Genomic DNA, 13,323 nt, shown 5'->3' on the forward strand with positions numbered 1-13,323 from the left:
TAATCCTGTTTCAGGAAGGTCTTAGGAATCAAAAAATGTAAAAAACAAAACAAACAAGCAAACAAACAAACAAACAAAAAACTAGAAGCTGAATTTTAGAATATTTCAAAAAGTCCTGAGTGTTTTCTATTAATTTCCATGACTATTCTTGACTATTGAACAGAGAAAAGACTGTATCCCATGTCTTTACTGTAGTCTTAGCTTAATAGAAAATGTTGGAATTTGCTGGAATTGCATTTTGGGTATTTCAGCTTCTTGTTTGCATAAATTTTTGATTCTAAATTTTTGATTCATCATTAGTGTTTTCTGTGTTTTGTTTTGTTATGTTTTATGTTACATTACTCCATTATCTTTCTGTCAAATAAGAGTATTTAGATAATCTGTTCTGGTTTGTTTACAGGGAATTATTTCTGGCAAAAAATAAATTTCTCTAGTTCTAGAAAATTATCTCTTTCTCTCTTTTTTTTTTTTTTTAAGGTTTGGTTTAGTTTTAAGGTTCATGAGTGTTTAGCAGCTTCTTTATGCTGCACAGTAGATAAATAAAATATTAAAGAATATATCTGATTTTCTCAAATGTTTTTCGACATGATTTGATTAGCATTTCCATTTATTAAAATATATATATATATATATTTTGAAGTAAATTTTAAATCTATTTCCTAGTTTGTTTGCAAAGTATCTTACAGCTGGGCTACAAGTGACATTGAAATTGTTATGATACATAAAATAATATTTCACCAATCATTTTGTACTTGAGGAATAAAAAAAATAAGCAAGTGTCTTGTACATTTTGTAACTGCAAGTTATTTTTAAGACCTGAACTATGTTTTAATATTAGTAATATTATTTTTCTGTTTGGTTTTGAGATATTAAGTTTGCTTAGCTTTCTTTGAATGTGCCTTTTGAGCTGAAAACACAGTTCAGATGTACGTAACAAATATTTTAATAAGTAGCATTCAGGTAATTTAATTTTTCTGTTGCATCTATTTCCTCAGGTAACTGTTTTTATTCGAATACAGAACAAAAGGAGAAAACAATCTGTGAAATGAGCCTGCATGAGATAATGTCCTCTACTCTGTAGTTCACTTTTTCATTTTCCTCTAGAGTAAAAATGAAATTTTTTAAGTATGGGAAATAAAGCCACATACAAATTTTGCATCTTTAAATATATATATATATATTGTTACATTGTATCTTGTAGAACTGGAGAGGGCTTCCTTTGTATTTCTTTTAAGAGGTGAATAAATTAGAGAAGTGGAAGTGTTAGAGCACTTGCAGAACCTTGGCTATGTATTATATGAGATTCTTTAAGATTCCACTTTGAAAGTTCATGGTGAAAGATGTGACAGAAGGGAATCACAACTTTTATGAAATCACTAATGTAAGGACTGATAAATTGCTTCAGAGATGTATTACAAAATAAGCAAAACAAAATTTTGAAAAAAAAAAACGTAATATAAACACTGCAGTTGATACTGAGGAGATTTTTATGGGAAATGTATGCAATTTTATCTAAACCATTTGTTCCAGGCAATAAGTCTCTATTGAAATGATCTCATAGGTTGTATTCATTGCCTTTCTTCTTTCACAGTGATGCAATGAACAGTGGGATTTCTCCTGATGGACAGGAGATGGACATTGTAACATATCCAGTGGGATTTGGTAGTTGTTGAAATAATTGTATTCTAATTTCATTTCTGTTTCAGGAAAAAAAAAAATAACCAGAAAATCCATTCACACACACAGAAAAAGGGAAAGCCTAATTTAGGTATAGTTTGGGTTGAGGACTTGCTGTATCTTTTTGACTACCAATTCAATTCCTCATATAAATATATAGCAGAATCCATATTAATACTTTGTGCTCATCATTTGGACTTCAATCCACAAACATTATTGTGGCAAAACAAAGTTTAGGATAATAATAAACAGGTCTGGATGTGTGTGTATGCTATGAGCATGGGGAATTTAGAGATTCATACTGCCTATAGTGAGACCATAGATGTGTTACATTTTAGACAGATAAAATTAGGTAACAAGGATTCCACTGCAGGAATTTGACTGAATTCTCATCATTGACATCCACAAGTTGCAAGAACAGTATAGGCAATTGTTATCCTAAAATATGTTAATATGCTTTCTTGTGGAGGAAAATGCTGATACATCATTAAAAGAAAAATCTAGCTCAGAAAAAGGTATTGAAAAGTAATATTTCATTACTAGTAATCTGGAAAAGTGAAATAGGAAAACTGTTGTTTCACTGAACTTTAAAATGCTTTTTAAATAGAATATTTAGTAGCCAAACTGGAAAGCCACTAGCTTGATAAAATCGACATCTAAAATCCTGCTTGAATTCTTAGTCCTTCCTGCAAATAGTAGAGAACATCATTAGTTAAAAATGGAAAAAAAAAAAGTTATCAGTGTTTTAATAATTCGAAAGTTGTTATTACTGGCAAACTTTCAGGATAAGAGTTTTGTGCAGTTTGGTGGAGTTTGCTTTAACAGCAAATATTATGTTTTTTGACCTGTTCTGTGATGTTCCTCACTACTGTTGAAAATAGCAGTTCTTGTATATAGCTGCCTGAAGACATTAGTCAGAAAAAATGTTTTTCATTTAAAGGAGAAAACTGGTATTTATAGAAGTCAAACATTATATCAAAATACTGAATTACATTTCATATTTTTTTAAATAACAATGCAGATTAAGAGTTGTATACTTTATCATATCTGAGCTGTTAAAATAATGTCTACATTTGGAGTGATGAGTTTAAATGTGTTCTAAAATAGAAATGGTTCAGATTAAATGAGTCACAGACAATACAAATATAACTAAGGGACTTAAAAGTTTTAAAATGCTATTTCAGTAGACCAGCTGTTAACGATGGTGTTGAGATGAAAAATGCCTGTTTTCTGTGTTTGCAAGCATGTATTTCAGTTGCTTTCTGTGTGCATACAATACACCAGAGGGAAAAAAAAATGTTGTCTTCTGTGGTAGCAAGTCTTGGCTTTTGTAAGTCTGCAGATGTGTGTTATAAATCAGATTAGGCAGGATTTTGAAAAGAAGAAAGTGCACCATACAGTATGCCCACAAGAGAGAGACCTTAAGTGGACCTGATTTGAGTATGTTATGATGTCTTGCTGACAATACAAGTTTTTCAAGTAACTTTCTGTTGAGAACTACAAAATTAAGTTAAAATAAGCAGTGCATTCTGCCAAGCACTGTTTTATGAAAATGTAAGCAAGCTTGCACTTTGATTCTCTTCTTTGTCAAAATCGCTTTTTGGACAGTTATATCATTTTCCAGTACAGTTCCTTCTCAAACACTGGAGACATACAGGAGATAAAAATAGGTGTTACCTTTTTGAGCTTTTATATACTTTATTTTTATGTCATACAAGTTGGAATTTTTTCAGTGAATTAGCCATGTTATTTGTCTGTATTTTTCTCAATGACTGTAGAGGAAACTATTGTTGAGGGAGTATTGCACAGGGAGTATCTCTACTAATGAGTTGGTGTGTGTTCCAGATGTTGTCTATTTAATGGCAGCTGTAATGTTGTTGTAAGAAGCACAGTGCGATAAAATTCAGCTTTAATGTAGAAGAGAGATTCATCTTCTAAGCTTTTAACAGATGTCCTAAACAGAACATTTTACTTGAAAAGAAACATTTAACACATGAACACGGGCCATAAAAGGGAATGCTGTTTTCCTACTGTGTTTCTGAAATTAGATTGTGGCTTAAGTACAATGGTTTATATGTTGATCTCTAAATACACACATTTAAATTTTCTTGTCCATTTAAGTTTTCATGTAACCTAGAACTCAAGAGAGACTCAAATGTTACACAACTAAAAAAATGACCTAGATACCATAAATGTTTGTAAGAGTATATTTAATTCTTCAGAAGTTATCTTCCATAGTTCTTGGAAAAATCTGGAGCTGATGTACTGGGTCTGTTGCAATCTGTTGCAAAACAGCCATTAACTTCAGTAAGGCTAGGTCCTCTACAAAACGTCTTCTGTCAACAAAACAATTAATGGAGTGCAAAATGATTTTATTTCTTTCCTTTTTCTTCCCCACTGAATGTAGTTTTTGACAGTTTGCCTCCAGCACACTATAAAGAAACAGTGACTACTATACTTTCATGGATCCAGCAGTCAGAAACTAAACTCTCCATACCTCAGGTTGCAGTTGCCGAATATGAAATCATGGAGCAGAGACTCAGAGAACTCAAGGTGAGTGTTCAGACTGTGGAAAGAATATCTCAAGAGAAAAGTTAAGAGTAACAGAATCATAAATTGTCATGAGTTGAAGCTTGTCAGCTGTTGAAGCCTATGGATCTTGAGTGATTTATACCCAAGGGCTGCAGAAGACAGTGGATACTTGCTTCTGTCATTCCCTAAAAGTTAAAGGAGTGAAAATGTTATTCATCATTGAAACCAATTATATAAAATATTGAGTATGTTAAGGAAAAGCCTTTGTTTGTCCTCCTGATATATAGAATATTCCTTTGATGATAGCTCTAGTCGTTAAGAATAGATTTAGCTTATTTCATTTTCTGGTGTTCACATGAAAACATATGTACTTTGCAAAATGCAGCATGTTCATCGTCAGATTTCCTGTCAGGTTTACAAGCAGACACAAATATGGGACAAGTTTTGCCAGTGGGTACAAACCTTGCCTTCATTTCAATGTCTGATATTGTCTTACAATCTAGTGGCTAATAAGCATGCTGTTTGGTGGAACTAGCAATGCACATGTAGAAATAGAAAGAATATAGAAAGAAAAAGTTAGATGCAGCAAATTTGGGTAAGAATTGGAAAAGTTTTAAGAAGCTATCAAAGACTTTAAATCATAAAAGCAGTTCTAAGTTTACTCTTTTTCTCCATGTATAATTTGATTCTTTTAAAGTGTAGTCATTAGGACTATAGTAAATTCCTATCTCAAGTTAGTGAAGTGTATGTGGATTAGCTCTGTTAACAAGTATAAACAAGTCTGGTTATATTATCAGTTAAACTAAAGATTCTGCAATGTAGTTTGTGTGAGAAAAGCAATTCCAAATAGCCTAGTAGTATGTCATTGGAAGGTTTAGCAAAGATGTTTTAGCATTTAGAGTTTTCAGTCCTTTCTTCAGCAGTCTCACTTATGGCTGTGAAAAATTTGTTCAGAATTGCCCAATACATGAATGGGAATACTATTTGCTGTTTATATCATAGGCTCTACAAAGTTCCCTGCAAGAGCAGCAAAAGGGCCTGAACTATCTCAATACAACTGTGGAAGACTTGTCCAGGAAAGCCCCTGCAGAAATCAGCCAGAAATATCAATCGGAGATTGAGGTGATCGTTGGCCGCTGGAAGAAATTGTCGTCACAGCTGGGGGAACATTGCCAGAAACTTGAGGAGCTTATGACTAAACTCCAGCGATTCCAGGTTAACCAACCTTTTTCAGCTTCAGCTATTGTTGTGGCTTTTGGCCATAGGAAATGCATAGCATGCATTTATACACGTCAAGAAAATAACAATAAAATGAAGTATCAAAGGAGCACATGAAGCTAACATGTATTAAAATGGTCACTTGATTTTGGTGGGTCCAAGATTTGACTTTAAGTTCTGATTTTGTGGCTGTTTCTGCCCGTATATTCTAATGGTAAAACTTAACTTTGATTTCAATGAAATTGCTATTAATATTCCTCTACTTACTTTTTCAATGTAGTTGAAGTACTTTTTTATGCAGCTGTGGTGGTTTTACCGTGCTAGGCAGCTGAACATCACAACCGCTCTCTCACTCCCCCTCCTTAGAAGAGGAGGGGAAGAAGTAAAGGAAAGAACAACTCACGGGTTGAGATAAGGATAATTTAATTAAAGGAAAAAAAATTATTAAAGAAAGATTGTTATTAATTAAACAATTTAACTAGAGGGAAAAAAGTGGGAGGGGGGAAAGGGAAAAACAAAACAAAACAAAAAACAAGTAAAGGCTATGTGGAAGTGCAGAGGAAAGAAATTACTCTCTACTTCCCACAAATGAGCGATGCTTGACCACGTCCTTGAAGCAGGGCTTCAACGCACGTAGCCGGTGTTCGGGAGGACAGACGTTTTCGCAACGAGATCCCACCCCTCCCCTCTTCTTCCTTTTTCCACCTTTTATTGCCGAGTGTGACATCATATGGTATGGAATATCCCTTTGGTTGGTGTTTAGGTCAGCTGTCCTGGTGATGTTTCTTTCTCACCTTTTAGCCCACCCCCTAGGAGGGTTAGAGAGAGTCCTGATGCTGTGCCAGCACTGCTCAGCAGTAGACACAACACTGGTGCGATACCACTGCTGTTCTAGCTACAAGTGCAGAGCACAGTACTGTATGGGCTGCTGCAGGGAAAGTTAACATCCCAGCCAGACCCAGTACAGCAGCTAAAGTAGCTCTAACCATATTGACTTTAATAGATTCACTTACATGGTTAACATCATTTGTTGTATGGTAGTATCTTGGCAGCAGTTGCCGAAAATTGGAAGTGTACATGACTTAGAGAATTATTTGATTTTTAGGTATTCGGAATGACAGCATTGGAACCTTATATATATATATATATGTGTGTATATATATGTATATATATATATATATGATATATATACATATGTTATATATATATATGCAAGCTGTATATATATATACGCTGTATATATGTGTGTGTATATATATAGCCGTATATATATATGCTGTGTATATATATATTTAAAAGCTTTAAAATAGATCAATTTTTAACATATTCTTGTTCTATTTACATATAATTTCAAGGGACATGTTTCAAAGAAATTCAGATTAACTGGTCACAAAAATGGAAAAAGTATTTTTATGGTTTGGGGTATGTTTTTCTCTCCTCTTCCTTTCCCCCTCCCCCATATGAACACTGACATACTCATAGAGGATATGGCAAAGAAAATTCTGAAGGCTGAAGTCCTGCAGACATACCCAAAACCGTATCCTCAGTGTGTCTCTCCTCAGTGTTCTCTTTTCTATATTTCTTCTATTTACAATATCAAATATTTCAGTCCTTGTCCTTGGTTTGCTGATAATAAAGCATGATGCATGAGTAGTTCTGTGTTGTGAATAATAATACAGGAACATATGAGCTGAAATTGTTATTTTCAGCTTAATTCAATAGAGTTGTAAAGGTATTCTTACACTTCTTTTGTGCAGAAAAAAATAAAAATAAAATTAGAGTAGAAATAAATGCTCATTGTTTGTTACTTTTCATCAGTGTTTAGATAAGCAAAATGAACAAAAGGAAAAAGAAAAAAGGAGGGAAACATCTTACGATTTATAATTTAGCTACTGTGCTACAGTAACTCCAAATTATAACTTGTTTCCATAGCTACATCTCTAAAGTTCAAGGCTGGCCATGGCACGGGGTTTAATAGTGTGGTCAGTTAGCAGCCAGATGCCCACTCAGCTGCTCTCTCACTCACCCTCCTCAACAGGACAGGTGGACAAAAAAGGATAGAAAGTTCTTGAGTCAAGATAAAGACAGGGAGATCACTCACCAATTACTCTCAGGGACAAAACAAACATGTCAGTTAAAATAGATTTGGGTAGTGACACCTTCCCCTCTGCACCCTGGCTTTTTCCTAGGCCAAGCTTCACTCCATTGCTCTTGACTACACCTCTCCCCACCAAGCAGTGCAGGGGCATGGGGAATGGGGGCTTACTGTTAGCCCATTACAGTTCAAGAGAAGTCTGCTCCCATGCAGGCTCTCCTTGGGCTGCAGCTTCCTTCAGGCAATATCCACCTGCTCTGTCATGGTCCTCCATGGGCTGTGGGGAAACACCTGCTCCACCATGGTCTCTTCCACAGGCTGCAAGGGAAACTCCAGCACCTGGAGCACCTCCTCCCGCTCCTTCTTCACTCAGCTGGGTGTTAGTGTTCGCACTGCTGTTTCTTACATTTTTCTCTACTCTTCTGTCTGTCTGACATTTTTCCCCTTTTTTAATCAGGTTTGTAATGAAGCGCCATCAGCTTGGCTGACAGGTTCAGTTCTGCCCTGCAGTGAGTCAGTTGTAGAGCTTGCTGTGTCTGGCATGGGGCATAGAGGCCACCCCTGAACTGCATCCAACCCCCTAATCACTACTAATTGCACAAAACAGAATATTTTTTTTTTGTGAAATTCAAGCCTGTATCTTTGTTGTCCTGAATTTTCTGGACAGAAGTGTAGAGGTTCACTCACTGGTCTTAAAAGAAGAATGTCCTGTCCTGAACATCATGGCCATGCTCTTCAGAGCAAGTATTTTTAAAGCTATCTGAGCTATTGTTAAATACAAATCTTGGTCTTTATATTTATTGCTGAAATCACTGTGGTATACAGTTAATATAAAATTCATTGTCCTTTCAACTCCTTGAATGACTTGCCTTCCGGACAATTGTTTTAGCTGTTTTAATTCATGTAATGTGTCTTCAAGGGATATGATAACATCAGTGTTGATAGATAAAATGCATTTGCAGTCTGATTCAAAATGCAGGCTATACATTTGATCTTCATTGGTAGCTGGAGACTGATTCTTTTTAAAATCAATTCCATCAGATCTATATTTTGCAGCACTAATGAACTATACTTTAAGTATTCATGTAAAGGTATTAAATTTTCATCATGAAATATGATTCTGAACTATTTTTACTAAGTGATAATTGAATGCACAGTAGAGACTTCAACTTTGTTTTGGTAATTGCCATTCAGAACTATACCGATAATTTCTGTATGATTATTTTTATTGTTTCAATTCATTTTCCATGGTAGCCTGTTGTTCTTAGATATGTCAAGCACATTAGGAAAATGTTTCCTTTGGTTATCTACCATGTAATAGTTTTTAAAGCATTTTGGACACATTTTAAGGCACAGTCTGTATTCTAATGAAATGTCCTTTTTTATGTTTTAATTTAATTTTGCTTTCAGCATATAATAGTGATATATACTTCACTGATAACAAAGACAATTTGATGAACAAATGCATTATAATTTCCCTTTTTAATTTTTGCCATTTGTCATTTTTATTTTAATATGCATCTGTTTACCTAAGGTAGCATTTTAAGGTAATTTTAAGTGACATTTTTTTAAAGAACAGTTTAAATTTCTCATTGACTGCAAGATTAAATAAAGTCTTTCATCTGTAGGATTGAGCAAAGCTGGATATGGTTCTCCTGTCAGATCATCAAATCTCATTCTACCTTTTATGGTCTTAGGTTATCTATGTAATGCTTCCTTGGATTGGTAGAGTTCCTTATTTGCAAGCACTTCATGTTCAACTTTTCTTTTTCCTCCCCTCCCCTCCCCTCTCCTCCTAAATTAATTGCAAGGCTTAATCAGTAATTTGCTTTCCATATACTTTAATTACAAATATTCTAGTGCTATAGATAGTAAATGAGACTCAGTTTCTGAAATCCTCTTTTCGATTCTGACATTGAGTCATTACATGATTTCAGTTTCTGGAGTGAATTTGTTTTTGTTTCCATGACAAGTTTTTTATTCCGAGTAGTGAGGGAACTTTTTTTGTGTTGTGTTCTGGTAGAGAAATAGGCAATAGAGCACACAACTTCCAAAATGAGCCTGAAATTTAAACTGAACCACAGGAGGTTTTGATAGGTGAGCCTGAATTAATTGCCGAGTATTAGTAATCTGAAGCCATACAAGGACCTAATGAACACACATGCAGCATGTAAACACAAATGATATCCGGAAGGCATAAACTTGAGAGACGGGAAGTTGCCCACTTGTAGACACATTGAACTTGGGCAGAAATATTCAGATTGCAGGAGTCCCAAATAAAATTGGTTTTGCTTGTTTGTATTTGCATTTTTCTGAGTACTTTCAAACAGTCCAATAATAGCAAAATTAAATTGCAGTGAGTTTTAGTCATAGTGCCAGAATGAATTAAACTATTGCCAGTTACTGATATTCTGTGACATGCCATAAAATGCCTTTGTAATAAACAGAATGACACTAAAACACTGAAGAAGTGGATGGCTGAAGTGGATGTTTTTCTAAAGGAAGAATGGCCTGCCCTTGGTGATTCAGAAGCACTGGAAAAGCAACTTGAACAGTGTACAGTGAGTATTACCTGTCTGCTTGACAACTATGTCTTCTTTATGTGCTCAGCTTATATAGAATTTACACAAATAATTACAATTCCTAAAAACAAATTCAGGTTGTAAGGGGGTTGTATTTTGCAGTATATTTGAACCTGATTAATTTCCTGTGCCTGAAGGAAAGTTCTATTAAAACATGGGAAACTTAAATACAGAGAGAAAGTATACAGGGACTGTATCAGTATATATTCATAGCAGGAGCAAAATGTTGAACAAGAGGGGACTTGCACAGAATAATAAGTTAGCAGCCTCTTAAGATAGTTGTTTATTTAGTTTGTTGAGCTTACTAACATTGTATGTGTATTTGCTGTGTGCTGTATGATCTGTATCAGAAGATCTTTTTCTACATCTACTATTTACACATGATTTACAGACTTTTCTAACTGAACTGAAACAACTTGCAGGTATTGCAAATCATATCCATTTTTCTCACTAAACTTAGAAGTTCCAGGATTTCCTCCCTGCAGAGTTTTAAAGCATCATGAAGTAATGATACATCCTTCACAGGGTTTACAAATTTTTCTGCCTGCCCCAACAGAGTGTGTAAGTGTAGTGAATCTTGTAACCCATAATAATCCCTGACTATGTTCAATGGAATTTACAAGTTCTGTAAATGTTCTGGCAGGATGTGTAAATATTATGAAAGATACATACTGATCTTACAGAACTGCAAGCTCCTCAGCATTACTCTGCTACCCCTTATTTAAATAAAAATTGTTATAAATTGTATGGAACAACTCTTACCTTTTACAGAGTTGTGAATTACATGCAACTGATTTAGAATGTCACTTGAATTTATGAAGAGTTTGCATAAATATTAGCCACTAATGTCAATTGAATAAGAAAATTACCAAAATCATCATCACCATTTGCACTTTTACACTTAGAACTTTTTCTGCTATATAGTAAACCCAGGTAACATCTGAAGGACTAAAGAATGCCTTAGGAAGTAAAATTGAAGGTAGCAAGTTAGAACTACCTCAGGTTTTAAATAATATTCAACTGCAATAAAATTCTAATAACTAGAAATAACCTGAGGACATCACCACTCAGATCATTCTAAGGAAACTATCAGGTGAATTATCAACCCAAGGGTAATGCGTAGTTAGTAAGATAGCTTAAAATAATTAGTAAGATAGCTTAAAGTAATTTTCCACCATTATAATAGGATGTTCTTTCACAAATACAAATAAAAGATCTAGACATTGTAATAGATATACATTGTGCGAAACATTATATATAGTGTATATGCATATATATACTCTATATGTATGTATATGTAATGTGTAGTATATGTATATTTAAAACCTTATATTCTATATTTTGCAAATGTACTTTATGTGATACAGAATAGCTTACCACATTATGGTTGCTCATTCCTTTTTATTTATTTTCATAGTGAAGTCTGTAAATTGTGCTCATTTGGTTGGAGATCTGAACCAAAGACATGTCAAAATCTCATGTAGAAACATTTTAAGAATAGTATAAATGCACGTTTGTGTGAATGCTGCTTGCCTAATCTTCTGTTATTCCTTTAGGCTTTAGTAAATGATATCCAGACAATCCAGCCTAGCTTAAACAGCGTTAATGAGGTTGGGAAGAAAATGAAGAGTGAAGCAGAGCCAGAATTTGCTTCCAGAATAGAGACAGAACTAAAAGAGCTCAATGTTCAATGGGAACACATTTGCCAACAGGTAACAAGTCTCCTTCTGTGACTGGTTCTTTTTAAATTAATAATCAGATTTCTCATTGGTAGAATTTGTCCTTCTGTGCATACCCAGTAGATAGGAAAGATTTAGAGGAAACCAAAGAAAATCCAAGATGGTGATTAGTGTTTTGAGATATATGAAATATCTCAAGTTTCTGGTACAGATACTAAGGAATATAAGGGTCTCAGTTATTTTGAAATAAGAAATGAAACTTTCTGAAAGATGGAATTCGGGAGACATGCTGTGCTCCTTACAGACAGAGAAATAGAGACTATTATATAAATTACTATACATGTGCAAAATACCATTCTTACACTTTTCTGATAAGCACAGTTATAAAAAAGTTGATCTTGGAAATCTCTAAGACATTTTATTGACCCTGTTCTGTAGTCTTTCCCATTTGACAAGCATAAAGTTTTTAATTGCTTATTTTTGTAATATTAATATACCAGATATCTTTGCACTTCTTTGAAAGAAAATTCACATAAAGCCTTGTAAGTTTACAAGTCTGCTACAGTTTTATTCTGACTTCCCTGATAATTTTCCTGTAATAGTTCCATTCAGTACACTGCACAAATTAATGCCTCTCAGTAGGCATTTCTCATACAACTTCTTCAGTAACAGCTATTAAAACACATGAGAAGTAGTAAATATATAAATCAGATTGGATTGTGGTGATTTCTTGAAAGGATTTTGAAAAGTCAGCTTGAGTTAATATACATGCAATTAATATGATTGTGAGGGCTAACAGTCAGTATTCAGATACTCTTGCAGATGATAGAAGATTACTTTCTCTTCTGGTACTGTAACTGAGAAAGAAGAAATTTTGCAGGACCCCATGTTGTTCTGCTTTCACACTTGTTGGATGTGACCTTTTTCTTATTACCCTGTTTTGCCCTGTAAAACATTTGTGTAGAACAACTTTTAACAGACAATACTCAAGGATGGGTAACCAAACCAGTAACAGTCAGAAACTTAGGCCAAATACTAAAACACTTTCCTCCTGATTATACTGATTTATCTAAGTAAAATTTACCTAAGTAAAATTTACCTGCTCAGGATATTGGTGTGATCAGCTCTGCATACCCAGTTCTGAAAATGGCACCGTGGCAACTAGCTGTTTTTGTTGCAAACTTCTTTATACTGAGAAAGATGGCTTCGTCACTGCTATTAGTTATGGACAATTTTGGTAGGCTGATGCACAATTCTATAAATGGCAATATAGTACAAGTTATATGACCTCAATATAGCGATAATGATTGGCAAAGGATTTAATGAAAGGGTTTTGTTGGTTTTTTTTTCACTCTAAGGTAGATATTTTCCTCCAGTAGAAATTTCCTTTTTTTACTTACGTTTCTTTAGGATATACACTTTTCCGAGGGATTCAATAACGACTTCATCAGCAAGAGTAAGCTATGCATATTGCTTGTTTTATTCTCTAACTGGTTGCATTCAAACTGGCTAAAAGGTCATCTGAGGCTCAAGGGGCTCT

The 13,323-nt window shown here is 34.3% G+C and overlaps 1 protein-coding gene and 1 long non-coding RNA gene across 17 annotated transcripts in view; both read left to right on the forward strand.

Annotated features, from left to right (window-relative positions):
• The window catches only part of DMD (dystrophin), a 1,063,969-nt gene that overhangs the window by 348,084 nt on the left and 702,562 nt on the right, over window positions 1-13,323 (forward strand). For all 16 annotated transcript variants that reach the window (XM_040530986.1, XM_040530983.1, XM_040530994.1 and 13 more), the window contains 4 exons: window positions 4,085-4,230; window positions 5,212-5,424; window positions 9,970-10,083; window positions 11,661-11,816. In XM_040530986.1, coding sequence (XP_040386920.1) covers window positions 4,085-4,230; window positions 5,212-5,424; window positions 9,970-10,083; window positions 11,661-11,816 — 629 coding nt within the window. The remainder of the gene's footprint in view (window positions 1-4,084; window positions 4,231-5,211; window positions 5,425-9,969; window positions 10,084-11,660; window positions 11,817-13,323) is intronic.
• On the forward strand, window positions 673-1,751 carry LOC121057268. Its single transcript, XR_005813735.1, has 2 exons — window positions 673-930; window positions 961-1,751. It is a non-coding gene; the product is annotated as an uncharacterized LOC121057268 (long non-coding RNA).

The sequence above is a fragment of the Cygnus olor genome, chromosome 1 (genome assembly GCF_009769625.2).
Source record: "Cygnus olor isolate bCygOlo1 chromosome 1, bCygOlo1.pri.v2, whole genome shotgun sequence".
NCBI lineage: Eukaryota > Metazoa > Chordata > Aves > Anseriformes > Anatidae > Cygnus > Cygnus olor.